Source organism: Chelonoidis abingdonii, chromosome 20, assembly GCF_003597395.2.
Source record: "Chelonoidis abingdonii isolate Lonesome George chromosome 20, CheloAbing_2.0, whole genome shotgun sequence".
Taxonomy (NCBI): Eukaryota; Metazoa; Chordata; order Testudines; family Testudinidae; genus Chelonoidis; species Chelonoidis abingdonii.
The window spans coordinates 14,126,586-14,148,407 of NC_133788.1; the positions used below are offsets into that span (position 1 = coordinate 14,126,586).

General features: G+C 42.4%; 1 protein-coding gene across 7 annotated transcripts in view; it reads right to left on the minus strand.

Annotated features, from left to right (window-relative positions):
• Positions 1-21,822, minus strand: part of RAP1GAP2 (RAP1 GTPase activating protein 2) — a 247,948-nt gene that overhangs the window by 48,895 nt on the left and 177,231 nt on the right. For all 7 annotated transcript variants that reach the window (XM_032779454.2, XM_032779450.2, XM_032779451.2 and 4 more), the window contains 6 exons: positions 11,032-11,067; positions 8,985-9,029; positions 7,337-7,369; positions 4,945-5,154; positions 1,908-2,011; positions 1,236-1,314 (listed from right to left, as the gene is read on the minus strand). In XM_032779454.2, coding sequence (XP_032635345.1) covers positions 1,236-1,314; positions 1,908-2,011; positions 4,945-5,154; positions 7,337-7,369; positions 8,985-9,029; positions 11,032-11,067 — 507 coding nt within the window. The remainder of the gene's footprint in view (positions 1-1,235; positions 1,315-1,907; positions 2,012-4,944; positions 5,155-7,336; positions 7,370-8,984; positions 9,030-11,031; positions 11,068-21,822) is intronic.

Below are 21,822 nucleotides of genomic sequence, written 5' to 3' on the forward strand. Positions count from 1 at the left end.
TAAGGAGCCGTTTAACTCGATATTAATGATGACGTCGTGTGAACGGGTACAGCGTTAAATCGGTATATCGGCCATTAAACCGATTTAAAGTCGCAGTGTAGACCTGGCCTCACATTAAAGGGTTTGCACATAACAGACCTAAGTGAATAATGATTCATTGACATTTAAGTGGCACACAGATAGCCTTTTGCTCCAAACCGCCTTTACAGCTCTCTTCTCATTTCACAAAGGTGCATGCAGGTAGACATTTGTTCATGGAAATGATCATGGGCCAGTGGCAAAGCAAAATTTGTTATTTGCAGTTGTTTGTATAGATCAAGTCATCCAATCCGGAAACAGAAAAAATACCACATGAGAAAGGCAACCAATCACAGAGCTCAAATATTAAACTCATGAAGATTGATTGCTGGCAGCAAGCAGTTTGCAAGCCTGAAATTTGTTCACACAAAGCATACAAACAAGTTGGTAAAAATCAGTCTGTTCTCAGATAATGTGTGAACAGAATAAAGGGCAAAATTTGCCAAATAAACTGCTTAGCAAAGTTTTTCCCTTGCTGAAATAGAAGTCAAAATAAAGCTGCATTATCACAACACTTGGCTCCCTACAAAGAAGGATAAGGATACCATAGTGCAGGCAAACTAAAACAGCATTTTGTTTAGGATTGAGAGAGCGAGAACATGTGTATTTGCTGCCCCTTATTCTGTCAGACCAACACACAAAATAATAGCAGAAACCTTCATTTTCTTTATGGCTTTGCAGACCATTTACATCTCTCTCTCTCTCTCAATTCCTTCTCTCCTCTCTGGCAGCAGCAGCAGATCATGGCTGTGCTCACATGTAACATATAGTAGTAAGAATAACCAATACCACCATCCACTCCAATACCACTATTCCACCAAAGGCTTCTAAGATCTTTACAATCCTTAACATTACTATGACTCACCGCTCCTGAGAGGTACACATTATATTATCCCCATTTTACAGATGTGGAAATTGAGACAAAAAGCAGGTAAGTGACTTGCCCGAAGTCGCGCAGCAAATAAGCAACAGAAGCAGGAACAGACCCCTAAAATCTGGATACTATTCTCTATGTTGATTGTCTGAGAACTCCACCTCCTGCACCCAAGACAAATGTTATAGCAGCACAGTATTTGCATTTTCAAAGCTTTCCATGGTGTACCTAGAGCATCCATGTCTCGTACACCAGTTCTCTCCAGGCAATGTAGACAGTTTACCTTTGCAATCTGTGGGATACTAGGAAACTTGCTAAGTCCTGCCAGGGGAATTCTTTCATGTAATGTTTTTAGTTTGGACCTGAGAAAGGAAAAGAGAAGAACAGAGAGCATGAAATAAGTTATGATAATAGATATGCCTCCAGAGCTTCCATGCATACTAATTGTGACTGGTAATGTTCAGTGAAACCACAGCAGGAATCTCTTCCAGATGTTTGGAAATGATACCCTGCTGCATTTCCACGGTATGGCTAGTAACGATTGCCTTAATTTCTTTTATTGCCTCTGCAGCTCTGCTGTGTTAAAATATTCATATTTTGGTGAGGGACGAAAAAGATAATTCAGACGCTGGGTCTCATCAGTTTACAGAACAGATGGTGCTAAATATGATTGATATTATCCAATATCTTCACAGAGATTTTTATGTTCAGTTTCACTGAGCTTGGCTATAGATCAAAGTCTAATGTTCATTCCCAGAGCAATCCCAAAATATGGTATTCCAAATCCAGAGAAAGTAAAATAATACCCCAATCCCTTTCATGTACCCATGTGTGACACGTTAAATCTATGAGTAGCAAGTTCACCTATTTCCATTAGGGTGAAAAAACAGATAAAGGATATTTAAATGGTGATTTTTTGTTTAACTTTGGGGGGAGAAGGGAGGGAGTTTCATACCTGAGTATAATCCGTAAATATTCAGTACCATCTGCCTCTTCACACTTAATAGAAAGGATCAGATTCCCTAGGCTGCTGGCTGTACAATAAAAATTTAAATGATCCTAAAAATAGAAGAGATGTGTTAATGTGGTGTGATAAGGCAGCCTTATCTACTGGCAACAACCTACATCCCCACTACCTAGAATGCTTCTTAGACACTGGCCCCCGTGTCAAGAGAAAATTGAGGATGATTCATTACTGTCTTAAGAAATTCTCCAACTCCTCACTCACAAATGCTCCATGTCTCCATCTTTTGGGAACCTGAGGGGGCTTATTTATTTTTCAGCCTGTAGACTTTATTCCTCTGCCTTTCGTTTGTTCACAGGGACAAAGCGGACTACAATATTTTGATTGGCAAAGGTAAACAAGGATTTTTCCCTCAGGATGAGACAACAGCATAGAATTATAGAAATACAGGGTTGGAAGGGACCTCACGAGGTCATCTAATCCCTCCCCGAGCTGAGGCAGGACCAGTATACCTAGGTCATCCCAGACATATGTTTGTCTATTCTGTTCTTCAAACCCTCCAGTGATGGGGATTCCACAACCTCCCTTGAAGTCTATTCCAGTACTTAATTATCCTTATAGTTAGAAGGCTCCTAATGTCTAATCTAAATCACCCTGGTTGCAGATTAAGTCAATTACTTCTTGTCCTACCTTCAGCATGCTTGAGAACTCAGACTCTTAACCAATCAATGGAAGGGTGAGAGGTGAACCAAATAATGATTTCTCACGTTTGAGCTTGTGAATGTCTGAATACATGGGTCAGATTCAGCCCAACAAAAAAATTTGGGGAAGCTTAGATCTCAGTCCAGATGCTTGTGACTTAGTCCCATCACTAATTTTCTTAACTCAATATAATAAAGAGATGCTTGAGGACAATACTGTAAAAAGCAACTGTATGAATATTAGGGGCCAGTAATAAGGGTCATTAATGCCTAAATAGTAGCCGGAGTACTGGATAGTATACTGGATTTCCAACCCTTCATTATATCCCTATTCAAAACCACTCCTCAAATCTCACCGTTTTCACATTGTCCACAAGAAGGGAGTTACTAGATTAAACTGAGGAAGCGGTCTGTAATAACTTAAGGGAAGCCACATGTAGATTTGGTTGTGAAATGAGTTCTCTCCCCCATGAAAAAGTTTGAGATTTTGAAAAAAATTAATAATCCCAAATTGGGACAAAAAGCCAAGATTTTGAATTTTGTTTACAAAATGAAATTCTGAAAAAAAAATTGTCACATAGAGTGACTCAAACAATTCCATTTGAAATAATTTGTTTGGATTTTACCATTTTTAATATATAGGCATTTCAAACAAAAAGGCATTTCGAAACCAAAAAAATCAAAACTTTCTGTTCGGAAAACACTGAAACAAGATGTTCTGATATTTTCAAAACAAGTTTTCCCAATTCTTTTTTCAAACCAAATTCTGTTGAAATCTATATAATTGAGCAAAAAGTTTTGGTGGAGTGGAAACGGCTTTTTCTGATGGAAAACGGTTTCTGAGTTTAGTGAAAGGGGTCTCGCGCTTTAGAACACAGATCCAGGCTGGGTGACTGAGACCCTTCCCAGCACTCGTGCGAATAGCACCTTTCTTGAAATGATGGAATTCAAACTCACAACCCCTGTCCTTTGTTTGTGGGAGAGGAGGGGACACACAATTCCAAGTTAACCCACTCCTCTGGGTTTCCCACAGTCCATCCTGTCTTCTCTCTGCCTGACTCTGCTGGATAAACTTTTCAGAAGAGGGGCTATCTTCATTTCCAGATCTCATATAGCAATGAGTGCACTATCAGCTCTTAACAGGGAAATCAGCCCAATGGCAAAATGACAGAGATAGCTAAACAAAGGTGCAAGGGGAGGGAGTCGAGCAAGTGAAACTGCCAGAGCTCTGCAGACGTGTTGTCAGGGGAAATGCCCTTTCAGGTCCTCACCCAAATGGCTACATCTAGATAAAGAGTAGTTACTAGAGATGGCTGAAAAATGAAATGAGGTTTTCCCTCAAAAATTGTGCAGGGGGATTCACTGTAATTTAAAATGTTGATGAAAATAAATCAACGTTTTTCGACTGGCCAACTAATTATCCTTCTTGAAGAAAATGGGTTGGTTATACACATAACACTGATGCCTCTGGGCAGCATCAAGGATCACATCTAGGATCTCTGGATCTTAATGTGTGAGCCTCTACTACAGCGGTAGGCAACCTATGGCACACGTGCCCAAGGCAGCACACAAGCTGATTTTCAGTGGCACTCACACTGCCTGGGTCCTGGCCACCAGTCTGGGGGCGCTCTGCATTTTAATTTGAATTTTAAGCTTGAATTGAATTGAATTGAATTGAATTGAAGCTTCTTAAACATTTTAAAAAACCTTATTTACTTTACATACAACAACAGTTTCATTATATATTATAGACTTATAGAAAGAGACCTTCTAAAAATGTTAAAATGTATTACTGGCACGCAAAACCTTAAGTTAGAGTGACAGGCTATGTCTTCACTACCCATCGTATCGGCAGGTAGCAATCGATTGCTTGGGGATCGATATATCGCGTCTCATCTAGACACGATATATCAATCCCCAAACGCGCTTATATCAATTCCAGAACTCCACCAACCCGAACAGAGTTGCGGAGTCGACATGGGGAGCCACGGACAATGATCCCGCACCGTGAGGATGGTGAGTAATTCGATCTTAGATACTTCAACTTCAGCTACATTATTCATGTAGCTGAAGTTGTGTATCTGAGATCGATTTTCCCCCGTAGTGTAGACCAGCCCAAAATGAAGACTCAGCACACCACTTCTGTAAGGTTGCCGACCCCTGCTCTAGTCTATTGCATGAGCTAAAAGGCATTCCTCTCTTAGCTAATGCTGTAGGAGGCTCGTCAATCTCTAATTTGCCTAGCCACCATTAGGGGGGACACAGTGCCACACTAAAGAGAGAGCTTACAACAGCCTGAGAAATGTAGATGCATATTGACCACTGACCTTCCCTAGAAAGTGTTTTCTGTATGCCTTGGCTTCAGCTTTGCACTCTAATTTATACCCATACGTGCTAGGGCTAAGGTTTTCCTCTTCCTCTTCAGAGATGCTGCTATCCGATGAGGTAGGCGTGCTGAGATTTTCCGGATCTTCAATCCAGTACCCTCCAAACTGGGGCAGAATGATCAAGGGATAAGGGCTTCCTTTCTCTAAAATCTGTAAAGAATTCCGATACGGTGCCATGAGGATAAGGTATGGTGCAACTGGGACTGGATTAGCTGGGGCACTGAAGTCAGTGGGAGAGTTTCCCACTGGCTTCAATAGGTTTTGGATCAAGCCTTTAGAGTCTCCCATCACCATTAAGGAGAAACAGAGGAGTCAAGAGCTCAGTAATGCCAACCCCAAAATCATGAGTCAGGCTCCCAAATTGATGAGATTGGTTTAAAAATAATGATTTTATTTTTAAATAGTACATTTGGGGTGCTTTTTACTGGCCTTCTGAGCCTTTACAGGTGCACTTGAGTCACATTTTCAAGATTTTCTGTGCAACTAAAAGGGCTAGAAAACAACATACTCTTCTTTTCCTTTAGAATCGCAGCTTTAATTTAATCAAGTGTCTCCACGATTTGAGGCTCTAAGAAACACACCAAACATCACGAGATTCATCTCATTGTCTCTCGATATTGTTATTTTCATGCTGACTGCAAAAGCTAGGAAACAATTGTTTGTGTTCCAACCACTTGCAGATAAGTTCATTAGCAACTAACCAACACAGGTGGGGCCAAATCCTGGGGTCTTTATTCACCGCTTGCTCACTCTTAACTCAGGAAGAACTCTCATTGATTTACTGTGAGTTTTCCTGAGTAACAACAGACCAACGGTGCATCTACCTCTGCAGTAGAAGTTGGACTCATTCTCAGCTGTCATGGGCCCTTAATGCTTATCACACCATCTCATTGCTTAAAAGATGGAAAAGGAGGGTGGTCCAAGGTGTGCTAGCCACTAGGCAGGTAAAAATCAAATAGCCAGCCACATGCTTGTCAAATCAGCATGAGCAATACTTTCTAGTCTTGCAGGAATCAATAATCAACAAGCCTGACATTGTACTTCTCTCACTGCCGCTGATCAATCGCAGTACCACCATAGGGTCTGGGAGAGTAACCAGATTGCAAGTTAAATGTTCTAGTGTAAAAGGAACCAGTTAACAGCATTACCTTTGTTTCAGGTTATTTTGGGGGTGGAGAAAAGCATAAAACACTCATCACCAATAGTGGTTCTCCAACCAGAGCAGGATCACGCCTTTAAAGTCAGTTACACTGTCTCCAGTGGTGGTGCAGGATCAGGCCCTAAATGAATCCCTTCATAACAACTTATGTTTATATAATGTCTTTCACCCAGGCTGATCCCAAAGCACTTTGCTAACAGATCAGGCAAACTATTTTCTGAAATAGTCCCCATCTGGTGTGGAATGAGTTAAGGAAAAAATTCAGTGACGAACAGCGCAGGAACGATGACTTACGTTTATAGAGTGTCTTTCATCCCAAAGGATCCAAAAGTGTGTTACAGACTGAATATCAGCATATAGAATCATTTCATACACCACTGAATTGCAGCCACCTCTGGGTTGCGATGTAGCAGCAGTTTAGCAGCGTGCAGCAACGGAGTGCAACAGTTCAAGACAGACAAGGCTCAAGTGTGAGCTGCCTTGTGTGTTTATGCAGGGGAGCAAAGGGGTGTAAGGCTCCCTTGTTCCCTGGTGCAAATAAACTCACATCACGGCTACTCCCCATCTTGTGATGATGGGCAGGGAGTGAGCTCCCCTTTGCTTCCCCCCTGCTCCCCACAATATGTTGGCTAGCACAGCTGAGCCAGTGTGGAAGAGGAAGCAATATGCACCAGTAATCTGCAGTACTCCCGCAACCCCCAGGAAACGGGGAAATAAGACACTCAATAGACCTCTCCAGAGGAAGAATTCAGTCCCTAGTCTGTTCCTAAGGTAGCCCAGGTACATGTTGCCCCTTACTCAGGTCTGGTGATAACTCCATGATCTGACAAATATCACATCGACCTGGAACTGCTGGAGGAATTTAGGTACATGAAATACAATTCCCCACAATGCAACTGAGCCAGGACAGGACACTGTGCTTGTTATTTATTCTCCTCGTTTATGAAAATGTGTTGTGGCCTCTAGGCTCATGTACAAAACCAATTACAAAACCACAGAGCTCAGCCCTAGAGACAACCACCATTATTCTAGAGAACAAATGGCATTTTAATAAGCAGCGTGGCCAGGATCTTGGTTTCAAGCTCATCCATAAGACAGGAAAGAATCCCTACAAATAACTTTCATTAACATTTTGAAAAAGGCAGCCATCCAAACATGCTTTAAAGCACCTACCTCATCAATGCTGGGGTATGGGATGTAATCTTCCTACAAAAGATCAAAACACCACCGAAATGATTGCTTGTTCTCCATTAGGCATTTATTACATCCTTACCCATTTCCATTTAATACAAACATTTTTAACCTGCCCTTTTGTACAGAGAGTAAAAGTATGTTTTAATGTTCCCCGTGCTGTGTGCTTTGTAAACACAAATGTATCCTCATAACACCCTTGCGTGATAGGAAATTGACAGATGGGGAAACTAAGCCATGGAGCATTCTTACCCCTGGTCAAACAGAAAGGGCCAGCTGATACAATCTGTCTGTAAATGGCCAGTGAAGAATTCACCTTGTGGAGGGAAATTGCTAGCGTAAACCCAGGTGGGAGGAGGGATGGTCCAATGGTTAGGTCTCAGGAGACCCCAGCTCAATTTCCTGCTCTGCCACAGATCTCCTGTGTGACATGGGGCAAGTCACTTTGTGTCTGTGTGGTTCAGTTCCCCATATCCAATACGAAGGTACTTCCTCCCTTACAGCAGTTTACCACAGGAACTGAACTGGTTTTAAAACCAGTCCTGCATTAATAGAAAGACAGGGTAGGTGACTTTTCCATTCCTCCTGTGATTCTCTGTTTCAAAATGCCCCAGTGCATAAGGACATAACAGAACCATTTTCCTGTTCAGTTACCAACATAAGCTTCTCAACAACGCGATTAAAAGACAAACCATTTTAAACAGCTGACTGCAGAAAGCCAAACAGGTCTGAGACCTACATGCACATCTATTTAATCTTTGCAATCCAGTTAATCCCATGTCTTTAGATAACATTGAAATCCTTTAGTTTTTTCAGACAGGGCTTGTCTACACTACCAAGTTTTGTTGACAAAACTTATGTCGACATCCAAACATCAACAAACCAAAAATCGCCAAAAGGTGTCCACACTTGCTCCCTCTGTCAACAGATCACATTCACATTGTATCCCACAGTGCAGTGTTGTGGGAAGGAAGAGATTGCTCAGCATCTTGGGATTCTCTCCGAGTTCTCCCACAGCCCCCTCAGTGAGCAGCATCATGAGTGGCTCTGTGAGCTCTCCATGCTGAGGAATGGCAAAACAGCACAGCAGACTCTCCTCCCCCTGCAGCAACGGTCTGCCAGCCGCTGTGTCCCTAGTGCTGGGCAGAACAGGAGCATTCCAAAGATTGGCTCTTTGTTTGTTCCCCAAAGGGAGCAGCACACAGATACTTCCTGGAGCTTTGAAAGGGGAGAGGCGCATGCCTGCAGAGCAGCTGAGATCAAAACACTGAGCAGAGCAATCAAGGCAGGCATTGTGGGATACTGGCGGAAGCCAGCTCTGTGGATAAAACGATCAGCAGTGTCTACACCGGCTCTTTGTCAACAATAAGGGGGGGGAGACAGACAAAAGTCTCTTGCAGGGGTGGAAGTTTTTTGTTGCCAAAACTGGGTGTTTTTCGTGACAAGAGTCCCATTGTAGTGTGTATGCTCTTGCTGTTTTGTCGCCAAAAGGCAGTTCTTGGTGGGCAAACTTGGCAGTGTAGACAAGGCCTCAGTGTCTTTACCAACGTTCCCTGAACTCCCTAGTTCTAGAAACAGAAAATTATTTTGAGAGTTCTGCACAATGAGCAACATCGATCCCAAAACCAACCTTATTTTTCTGGCTTCCAGTTCTCTGGTCTTCAGGTTTTGGTGCCTGTTTTAAATGAATAATCATCATCATAAGTTCAATAATTAAGATGTTTGCTATGGCATGGAAGAAAAAAAAACAACGATATTGCATTGCAGTGGAATCTCTCTTAAATGACCACTCTGAGCGCTGTCTACACTTGGAGTGCTACAGCAGTATTCCATCCTGTCAGTGTACGTAATCCATCCCATCAGCACAGATAATTCACCTCCCTGAGAGGCAGTAGCTAAGTCGACAAGAATTCTTCCATTGACCTAATGCTGTCTACACTGTCACCCAGTTTAGGTCAGTTTAACTATGTCACCCAGGAGTGTGGATTTTACACACCCCTAGGTAATGTTGCTAAATCAACCTAATTTTAGTGTAGACCAGTCCTCACTGACCAACAAGGTTATCCTAGGCCCCCTACCATGGTTTTTTCCTTGATCTGCTAACATCTGTGAAAACTATAAATTGCTTTGTCCACACAGGGATTTTACCATGTTAGTTTCCAGGTGCTGGCTAACAGCTTGTAACAACTAGAGCAGAGTGAAATTTTTTGCCAAAAAATTTAGATTCAGCTACACCACAATGTTTTATGAATTCATGTCAGTTTTGCCACACTGTTTTGGGCAAAGAACACCTAAAATAAATTGTGGGGGAAAAAATCAAAACATTTTGCTCCAACATTTTGTAAACAAAAGGGTTTTTTTAAAAAAAAATAAAATGAAAGGAAATTTTGAAACAAAAAGTCATTTTGAACTGAAAAATTGAAACAATCCAAAAGTGTTAGAAGTGCTTGAAATTGCACTGAAACTTTTCACTTTGGGTCAAAAAAAAGTTTCATTTGACCAAACACGATTATTTTGTTACTTTTCAATTCACCACATTTAAAAACACATACCTTCTAAGGCCATGGATCCACACTACGAGTGAAGGGCGTGGTTCCCCTGCTCCTGTACATATCCTCAAGCTAGCATGAGTATAAATAGCGGTGTAGCCACGGTAGCACAAGTAGTGACAGCGGAGGCATGGGTAAGCCATGCTGAGTACAAACTCACCTGACACCAGTGGTATGTACACAGCTCAGCTGTTCTGCTGTTGCCAATACTCGTGCCACCATGGCTTCACTGCTATTTATGTTCTCCCTAACTCGGTGAGAGCTAGCAGGAGTGTGTGTACACAAGCCAGGGAATCACGCCCTTAGTTTGTAGTGTAGCCACAGCCCATGAGGTATATTAGGAAAATGTCATGCCATGTGCAGTAAAATGGATCAAGGCATTTTGTTTACTTTGCATTACACAGCCAACTATAGATCGCTGCTGTTACATGCCACCTAAATACCAAGACACTGGGAATTTTCAGGGAAACACTGCAAAACACACTGCAAAGTGCTATGGCCCCAATTCATGCAGGCACTTTAAATTTGACATCAGGGAGACTACCTGTATGCTTGAAGCCACGTACCTGTTTTAAAGGTTTTACTGAGTCAGGACCGTGTTGCCTAACAGTGTCCCAGCACAATATATGCCTTGTGTTGTCAGACTGCTCAAACTGTGAGGCGACAGGCATATTGATTCTAAATCTTACGCACCTGAAAACAATTGGCGTACATTTCAGGTTGCATGTGTCGGTATTTGCTGAAACCCTACAAAGACTAAGAGCTGGGGAGGTGCTTTCAAAGAATTTTTCAACAATGACATGGGTTGATCGCAAAGGGACTAAGATCTACTGCTGTTCACCAAGACCCTTCTGGGAAGTTATACATTTTCATCTGATTTTTTTATACTCAGATTTAGTACCAAAGCATCCTCTCTGACCAGTTTAGACTGGGACAATATTATTTTGAATGACACAGTGATGTGGAATATATTTGTGTATTGTAAGATCACCCTGCCATGTTAAAATCACATACTGCTTTGGGAACTTGCTATCCAGACAGTACCTGTTTATTGTCATTCTGTACAGTTTTCCCAAGGAGAAATAATGCATGAATGGGGTGCTGTACCACATCTGTCATGCTACTCACCTGCATTTTTTCCAGCATTTCAAAGAACTCTGCAGACTGAAAAACAAAAGAAAGATAAATCACTTGCCTGTTTGGAATACAAATGAGGTCAGCTTTCACAATTCAGATCTGGAGATGGATTTCAAACATCCCCCCAGCTTTCGATCCAGGGTTCTGGTTCTGACCCATCTCCAGGTTCAACAGGGCCAAAGAGGAGAAAAGTGATTCACTGAGGGTTTTATAAAGAGCAATTAATTTACATCAGATATTAATGTTAGATCTTTTCTTTTACAAGTGTGACAATAAAAAAAAAATAATATCCTCGTAAAAATTAAGTAACTGGAGTAGGTGGCTACCGTTAGTGATGGTAACCCATGATACCTTCATATCCACATAGTAATAGTAATGATCGTTTGCACTCTGTAATGCCTACAATCTGAGGATCTCAAAGCATTTTATAGGACCACAGAATGATAGAAATGTCTGATTAGAAGGGACCCCAAGAAGTCATCAAGTCCAGTGGCCTGTATTGAGGCAGGGCCATGTAAACCAAGTTTGCCAACATCAATAGTTAAATCTAACAACAGACACGCAAGGCAGCACGCACACACACACACACACACATACACTCTCTCTCTCTCTCTCTCTCTTATTTAAGCAGATCTGACATTCCACGGTAATGGATCAGTGGTTCACACACCCCTTGTCAGAGGACAGGCCAAAGAGACATGTAACTTAGCAGGTAACTATGTCTATGTGCAGTGGACACAGAGATGCTGTAGGGCCAAAGGGGAGATTTTTCTTCCTCAGGTTCAGTCTCTCAGTCTCACCTTTCTCATGGGATTCTGTGCAAACCTCTTGAATAAAGTAGGTCTCTTCCTCTTCCCTCCTCTCCTCTCCCCCCACCCCACCATGCACAGCATACGCTATTCCCATAACCCACAGAACTAATCAGCTGATTGCTTAGGAGAAAGATTTGATAAAACAGCTGTTATCCAGCTGTGATAATTTCACAGCACCAGCACTTGCCATACTTTTGCATTGCAGTCTGTCTAGAAACACACAACCTGGTATTTTCATCATCTTCAGTGGAAACAGGAACTATGTTTGATTACAACATCACGTACTGGGGCATAAAGACCCTATTTGGCGAGTTAACGCTCGCTCCTCGTGCAGAGAATCAACCGCTGGTATGAACCCTCGTGGCTAAAACAGCCATGGAGCCCAGGTATGACAGACCCCGTCAACATGAATTACTGTATTCCAAGTGACTGTCAGAGGACTGAGTACCAGGGAGTCTCAGGGTTGGACTGATCAAAGCCAGAGAAAACCTGACTGTAAGAATCCTTTGAGATTTTCTTTGGTTAACTCCAGCTGCAGAAAAGTCCTTTTTCCTTCCAGGCATGTGGCTTGAGACCCAAACCCGGGGTGTGTTTGTCCTCTACTCAGCCATAGGCATTCTCGACCTGTCAGACCCACTGGAGTTTCCTCAGAAGAGTGCTCAGACATGATAGACATGAGCACAAGACAGGTAGGCAGGTAGACAGACCAACAGAGAAAAATTCTCAGCCCTCCCTGTTTCTATGAAGTGGTACCCTGCATACTGTTTATCAGATTCATGTCAACAACACCAGCCAAATCAATTTGAGCTTAGATATATTCAGCTCCAAGACTGATTCCAAGGAGCTTCCCTAAGGTCAAGTTACCCTCTTACACATAAATTATTTACTCCCTTCAATATCACTAAATACATGAGATTAGCAGTAGGTGGCTAAATGCATCTGTGACGGGTTGCCCCCTCACACACACTCTGGGATGCCACCTGACATTACTGGGATCCCACTCAGCCCACCCATTCCACCAGCTTCCTCACCTTGTCCTGCTGTACCAGGCCCTGAAGCCCCCTCTAGTACAGTGATTCTCACCCAGGGGTCCAGGGCCCACTGGGGGGTCATGAGCAGGTTTCAGGGGGCCACCAAAATAAGCCAGAGAGCAAGGCCAGTGTTAGACCCACTGGAGCCTGGGGCTGAAGCCGAAGCCCAGGCCCCACCACCCTGGGCTGAAACCAAAGCCTGAGCAACTTAGCTTTGCTGAGCCCCCGCAACATGGGGCCCCAGGCAATTGCCCCGCTTGCTACCCCGTAATGCTACCCGTGGCTTTTAATCTACTGGATATGCAGAGAAAGAGTTGTGGCAGCACAGGTGGGCCGTGGAGTTCTTATAGCATGTTGGGGGGGCCTCAGAAAGAAAAAGCTTGAGAACCCCTCCTCTAGCACACACACAGGTATGGACACACCCAGCTGCAGAAAGACATGGACACTGACATTAGCTCTGCTAGGGGACTGCCTGGCACTCAAGTGCACACCCCTTCTGGGGTGCAAACCCAAACCCAAAATTGTTTTGTCTTGTGCTGCACAGAGAACTGCACAGTGTGGAGGGAGATATGCACAGCTTGTCTCTCCCCCTCCCCTCTTTATGAATTGCACAAACTGGTTTAGAGAAAACCTAAACAAGTTTATTAACTACAAACGCCAGATTTTAAGTGATTATAAGGGATAGCAAACAGATCAAAGTAAATTACTGACCAAATAAAGAAAACATGCAAACTAAGCTTAATACGCTATAGAAACTGGCTGCAAGTAGTAATTTCTCACCCGAAATGTTGTTTTAAGCAGGTTGCAGTGTTTCTTGAAGACAAACTGCTCTTGCTTGCAGCTTAGAACTCCAGATATTCCTTTCACAGGCCAGACACCTTCTAGCATAGGTCCAGTCCTTTCTTCCCCAGATCAGTCTGAGGTATTTTCAGCAGTCATCTTGGGCAGGGATTCAGTGAGGAACCAACCCTGATTAACTCACTTCCCTGCCTTATATAGGATTTACAAGTGGCTGGAATCCTTTGTTTCCCAGCTTGATCCCCACCCCCTAGTGGAAAAATGCTAGCAGTCCAAGATGGAGTCCAATACCAGGTGACATGATCACATGACCCTGTTGCGTCAAAGTAGCCATAAATCCTCAGGAAGACTTCACAGGGAGATTAGCATCTTCAAAGTCTTATTGTTCTCGCTAATGGTGCATTGACTAACTAGCCAAACTGATTGAACTTTATCTGGTGGGCGTTCCCCAGGTGCAAACACTTTTGTAATTGATACATAGTCCATATTCCTAACTTTAGACACAAAAATGGTACATGCATACAAATAGGATAAACATATTCAATAAATCATCACCTTTCTGATGATATCTCATAAGATCCATCTTGCATAAAATACGTCTTAGCTATGCCATGTTCATATCATAACAATCTCCCTATGAAGAAAATGGGGTGTAGTGTCACAGCATCAAATACACCCCACCCTGCCTACTCTGTCTTTCCTTGTTTATTGTGATACAGCTACTTCCCTTCAACTTCCTTCTGCAATTCATTTCTCCCTATTAGAGGTACTCTTCAAATAAAAACACTAAAAGTACTGTACTTGGCTCCCACAGAAAATGCCAGAAAAAGAGTCAAAATAAGGCGGCAGGTTGAGAACTTACCCATCCTTATGACAAAGTGAATATAGTGAACATGACCAATCCATTAGCAGGTTAACAACAATCAGCTGGAATAGCAGCCACTTTCGCATGACTCAGAGTTTGCTTTTCATTGGTGCAATATAATATTTCAAATGATAATCACCTCTTGTTCAACTAAACTATAAAGTAATTTGTTGTCTCAGTTACCTGCCCCAATTTATGTTGAGTTTTACTATGGCTTTTAAGCTACTTTTTCTTAAAACACTACCAGTATTACCAACCTAGTGTTCAAAAATCATGACATTAGCTTAAAAAAATCATGAGATTGTAAAAATAATGTTTGGCGTTCTTTTTATTTGCCTTCTGGGTTTTACACATTTAGGATTCACATTTTCAAGTGTTTCTCCACAACCAAGGGAAATAGAAACTGACAAAAACAAAAACACAGAGCTGAGATTCTCACATGACCACACAGGGGCTAGGGCTTTAAGAAAACACATGAAACTTTACAGGAATTTGGCATGCTGTAAGCCAAAGAAAAGGACAATATGCCAGCATGCCACTGGTGTTTGCAAAGTGGCCATTTGTTCTCAGAAACCAGGCAGAAAAACAGCTGGCTAGCTACTCAGTTTGTACATACAAATCTGAATGTATGAAATTTGCACATAACATTTTCAAACTGGGCTCACAAGACCTTACCCTCCTTGTAGGAGGTGATCTTTAAATAATCATAAATAAAAGGGAACAAAGCCAATTAAGATCCATAATAATCACTGAGATTGACATGCAGACTTAGAAACTACAAATGAAAACAGTTTCAAACAGAACACCTACAAACCATTGCCTTGCGAGATACAAGTCTAGGATTCTGCATTTCGCTGGCTACAGTTGAGGACAATCTTAACACCCTGAGCAATGCAAGGACTGCTGTGAACACAGCTCCCTGCAGTAGTTTAGCTGGCAGGGTTTTACGGATAACGGTCTACTTGGCGCAAATGATCTAAGGAGACCAATGAGTTAGGGACTTTGATTAAAAGTCCCACAAGGCCCCTCAAAAAAAGGGCTCGACATCAAGTGCTTCACAGCCCCAATCCTACAATTGAAAGTGTGCGGGGAAGCTGCTCTGCCTTCCCAGAGACCCATTTACTTACTGGGGCTGCGTGTGTGCATAGCCAGCTGCTCAGGCACTGAAGTCACCATTTGTTAAAGTTACCCATTTTTCAGTCTGACTTTATGGTCCAGATAATCACTCCAGCTGTTGCAGAAGAAAAACAGATGCAATCCCCCTCCCCTCACACACCCCGACACTCTGATCTGAGCAGAAAGTGTGTCTTTGTACGTTTGGAAAGTGCCTAGCACACAGCATGTGCTGCTGGAGTAAGAGACACAAATAATGACAGTGATTCAGTTCACCTTTAAACTCAAGGGGCAAAACCATAAGAGTTTCTTGATTTTACCCACTTCCCCCACACACACACACACTATCTTATAACTTAAAAGAAGCTCCTTTTTAATATATATTGTATGTATTACCCCATTCACAGAATAGCATTAGTGGCTCCAAAGGTACATCACGCTGGGAAAATGGGACAGAGAGGGGCTGAGACAACTACTCCAGCCTTTCATTCAGCTCTACCTGTTGGCTGGTGGAAGCCTCCAAGGAGATGGATGGATTTCACCTCTAAAACTCACCTCTGCATTTCACATGCACCCCCCAGGGTTACTTTGGCTTTATGGGTACGTCTGTACTGCAAACTAAGCCTAGGCTCTGACTCGGGTTTGAGCCCAACCCCCCGTCCACACACAAATCAGTTTGACTTGAGTCAGGAAGTGCTCAGGACCTGGGTCCTAGGACCCTGCTCAGGTGAGGAAGGTCAGTCAGAGCCTGAGTCCTATTGAGACTCAGTCCAAGCTCTGTCATTTTGCAGGGTGGACGCAACTCAAGCCACAGACCTGAGTCAGAAGGTCTGCTGTGTGCAGCACAGATGCCTTAGCGTGGCTTTGAGACCAAATCCAGCAGTTGTAAGCTCAGGTTTACTATGCAGTGTGAACAAGCAAGCATGAGCTTGGAAAGACCGAGTCCACAAGCGCAGGTCCATGGTTTACAGTACAGTGTAGACATACCCTAAGCAGCCCAAGTGAATTTGCCCCACATGGGACAAGGATCATATGCTCAATGCCCCCTTCATATTCCCTCCTTATTTGCATATCAGATGTCACTTTTGCTGGTGATGATTACACACAGGGACAATAGTTTGATCTGCAAGAGCACAGGTTGAGAAATTTGCTCCGAAAGTCTAAATGAGACAGACTTTGTAACAACATATAACGGCCCCTTTAGCCACAGCCCACAGGTGAATACAGACATCGACATCAGTGGCAAGATTCCAGCAAGCCAGCCAAGATAAACTAGATTAACGCATCATTTTGTGAATTTTCAGTCATTTGTCATTTCAGTTCAGATCTTTTTATCAAACAATTCCAGGGTAATTCAACTGTGCTCAGTTACCCCTAACCCATCCACTCCCCATAGGGACCTATCCATCTCTTGTCTAAAAATAGAGACAGGCTACTCATCTGCCCAAAACATGTTTGTTAAATATTGGGACACACCCATTAAACAAACACGTGGCTTTTCCAGAATTAAGCAGAGGAGGAAGCATGCTACTAAAGCAGGTTCTCTCCACCCCCACAGTCTTCTTCATTCCTTTGTTTGCTCACAATAGACAGAGGCCAGAAAACAGCTTGAGCTCAGGTGGCCGGTTACAAGAGGTGTGGGCTAATGGCTATAGAGATGAGAGAAGGCAGGGGCAATGAGAAGATTCTACAGGTCAAAGAAGGATAATGTGGAAGACGGGATTAGCAGCCATGATTCTGCTCGCTGCTCATTAATGGCTCGAAGAGGCCCCCTAAGACTGGGGAGCACCATGTTGGAGAGAATGGCACTTATGGCAGCTTTTCAGCAGACTCTGCAATAAATATCCAGTTTTCCAATAATAAAACAAAAGGGTTTTTGTCTAAAAAAGAAAAATCAGAGTGAGGAAAAGAAAGCAGGCAAATTTTGTATGATCCTTTGGAAAAAACATATTTGCCAGAGGACAATTTTCACTATAATAGTAGCATAAGGGTTGCTTTAATTTACTCCAGGCTGTGAAGATAATAAGAAGCTATTAGCACAGCCAAGGAATGGATCAACTTTGGGCAAACCCAGCCTTGCCTCTTTTTCCAATGCTGCACTGTCAGAGTGGCAAAAGTGTCCCCAGAAGCCAGCTTATCAAAGAGTCCAACATCCACAATTGGTGAATGTTGGGTGCTGAGCACTTCTTAAAATCTGGCTCCTATGGTGGCTATATTTTTGAGAATCTGGTCCCACATCACCTCTGTGTCAATGAAGGTGGCATGACCCAACCTGAGCCAATTAGAACAGGTTTAGGGCCAGAATACAGTGGCAATGTACTACAAAGCAGCCAATGCCATGTTGCAAGATCTGGCCCACTCTTTAAAATGGTGCTCTAGCACAGAGTATAATTTAAAAAAAAAAAAAAAAAAAAAAAAGGTTATCTAAAAAAAATTCAAGTGGACAGTATGCCTGTAGCTCTTAGATATCGCTGCATCCTTAAGCCTGATCATATTATAGCACAAATAAAATCTTCCCATCTTTGATGTTATAGTTAAAACAAATGTACTTTTGTGATTCTTATCAGCATGTAACACTGTCCGCTGTAGTTTTAACTTTAGTAGCACAGGAAGTCTATACTTCCCCAATTCTTGTGCAACTAGTGTTCCAAAACTGAAGCTACCGTATGTCCCTCTTAAAAGCCTACTGAAAGCAAAATGCCACAGTGGAAACTAATCCATTATTAGCACAGACAAGCCAGACTGGTCTAGTAACTTGTACTAGTAACGGGTTTATAAATGCAAAATGCACAAAATGAAAATCTTTTAGTCCATAGCTTGCTCGCTTTCACTCGTAGATCAAAACTCTCCCACAGTTAAACATTGTTCAAGCTAAACTCCAATACCATAGAAAAGGTAAAGAATGCAGAGAGTTAATTTTTACATTTTCTCTCAGCATTAGACAATCTGCGAACTGTTTATAGCCATATCAGCTACCGCTCACCAATTATTTAACTCCCATATTACACACACAGGTAAGGTTTTAGTCAACACATACCATGGATTCTGAACAATTTAATGAAGAAAAATAATTAGCAAATGCCCAGTTTGAAGCTCTCCTTGTAAATGACACCCAGAAGAGGTGCTACATGCTGGGAAACAGCAGCTAATGATCCCACATGGTACGCATTGGGGCATGTAGCCAGTGCATCTGTCTTAGTACCCATCTCCCCTTTTTCAGTGCAACACTTACCAAAAAGTTCCTTAAGAAATCCATCATCTTCTCAACATTCCTCTCCTTGCAACGTCAGGGAAAACTCTACACATTGAAAGCTGCTGCTGCTGCCACTGAACTTCCTTATTGTGATCAAATAAGGAGCTCCTGAAGTTTGATGCCAGCCTGTTCATCCATGCAGAACTCTCTCAAATCCGTCCCCTCCCTTTGTTAATGTTTCTCCAAGCAAGAGACATGACCGGACTGTTGTTTTGTGTGTTAAAGGGTGGGTCAATTCAGAAGGCAATGTGCCCAAAACAGGTTGTGCAGGAAGCATGCTACAGGATTTAAAAAGAACAAATTCTTTGCCTCAAACTCACATCTTGGAATGGATTCAAAGTCCTTATAAGATGTGACACTCACACCGACTTACAAGGCAACCTGTAAATTGCAGACAGATTTGACATTTAAAGAGCTGAGTAGCATTTTAGTAGAGTCACACATGGAACTGACCGGGAGAGGGGAAGATCACAGGAGTACTAGGAGGGGGGAATAACCAGGGGACGTGCAGAGCTGGTTGGCCACATTCTGATCTCACTGGCATACTTCAATGGCGATAACTCTGCATTTACATCAGTGTAACTGAGAGCAGGATATGGGCCTTGGTGTGTCTGGAGTTCATGCATGGCAGCTAACATACAGCAGTAACAATAAAAACCGTTCCCATTTACTTAGCAACTTCCATATGAAAATATTATCCATTGCCTAGTTGGTAGTAGCAGGGCTATGTTGTTAGACACATTTCACAGGTGGGTAAAGTAAGGCACAGCAAAGCAACATAACTTGGCCAGTCTATCTATCTGCCTCAAGGGCCATCATGACACCCATCCCCATAGTATCTAAGTGCTTCCCATTTCAATTAAATCTGTATAGCAAAGACCATCATGGAGTTTTCTCCTCATCTGTAACCATGGTGATGATGGACATCATCATCAGTCTCATACTGCAAGTAAAGTGGTATAGGCAGGAATGAAGCCCAGGGTCCCCTTGTCCCAAATTCCCTGCACTAAAGTTTGGACAAATAACACTTCATGTGGCTGTAGTGGGAGAATGTGGGCATCATTTCAATGGATCCACAGGACAGACTTTATGCCAGGTCTCTGAGACAGTAGCACCAATGCTGGAAAGGTTTAGTTAGCTGGGGAGAAAAGATCATCATCCTTAGTGCTTAGCAAACACAAACTGTCCACCCTTGTAATTCCTGGGAAAAGAAACTGAAGTAAAGGTGGGATCAAAGCTAGAAGGCATGTAGAGAATCTGACAGATATAATTGCTCTGAATGAGTTAACTGCTACATCTGTTTCTTTGCTGGCAGTGCACAGTGTATGTTGCATGGCAAATGAGTGGGGAAACAGATTGTGCTAGAAAAAGTTTTAAAACTCTGCAGAGTTTTCAGCTGTTTTTCACAACTGGAAGGAATGTGAATGTGTGCACCGCACAGAGCAATTTTCAGGAAATCCTATGGTGCTTCCACATCCATCTGTCTTAGCGTTCCTACTACCTGGTGTGACCGAGTGCCTGAATGGGCCACACTGGGAATGCCACACACGGGACAGACTGCAAGAAATAGGGCAGACAATCTCCAAAACTGGTATTTATTCTACAATTAGATTCACCAAGCCAATAATACAACAGCTTCTATGATACTATACTGAGTAACCAGAAGCCAAACAGTCCCCAATAGGCAATCCAACCCTTGGCTCCGATCTAGACAGCCAAGCCTAACATAGTGAGGGTTACTGAAAACATGATTCCTCAAGAGGTGAGGTTCACCAATCCCAAAGGACTGGACACTTATCCCCAGGTCAATATGAGTCTTAATCGTACCCAATAATCATGCTGATGCCAATCCTGTAGTAATTAAAAACTAAAGATTTCATAATAAAAGGGGAAAAAAGAAGAGAGTTACAAATGGTTACAAGATCAATATACATACAAGTAATTTCCAATGTTCATAGTTCAGGATCATAGCAGTGATGGAAAGAACTGCTGGCTTGCAGAGTTCCCACTCATGTGCGGAATGGGTTTTATTCTGTGCACAAGATGGAGGTGATGTGTGACATAGTTTTCCTATGCCTAGGTAAACTAATTTCACTCATTCACATAAGGCAATTAGTTGGTCTTCTATTATAACATAGATACTTACACTGAAGACAATGTAGATTAATATTAGTTTTCTACGTTATCTTACATCTTTGATTTTAAGATTAACTGGACACAGTCACATATATAATTAAGACAATTAAGACATGAAAGGGAATTAGCATGTACAAGCTAATCTGGTTACATTGTTAAACTTCTAACACAATATAGGTAAACAAAGACAAATACACATAGCATCTACCCTTGATTTCTATGACTACAAATGAATGCCTTGATGATTGCTAATCTAGTACATCTCTTTGAAATTCACATACAAGTAGATTGTCTTAATTACAGTTATAATGCCCCCTGTTAAGTTGTTACGGGTGGTACACAGGTTGTTGGCTGGTCTGTCAGCATCACACCTAGGCATCTACTGACACAAAATACATTCTAACCACCCCATATCCAGTCATCTCCAGTCCACACAGTTTACCATCTGCACAAAAAAGCAGCCATGTTTCCCCACCTCTCAGCAAAGATTTGGTAGCAAAGACGGTCGTGAGTTGCCAAATTACTAAGACTTCATTATTTTTACAAGATGCATGGGCATTACTGCTGTCATAAACAATGAATACCCAGCTATGGCATAACTGTCAAAGGAAATGAGCAAAGGACATTTATCCATGTATTAGCCTGACTTTTCTTTTTACTGAGCTGTCATAAACAGATAGCTAAGGGTTAATGTTTCTTTTACCTGTAAAGGGTTAACAAAGGGAACCAAACACCTGACCAGAGGACCAATCAGGAAACTGGATTTTTCAAAGC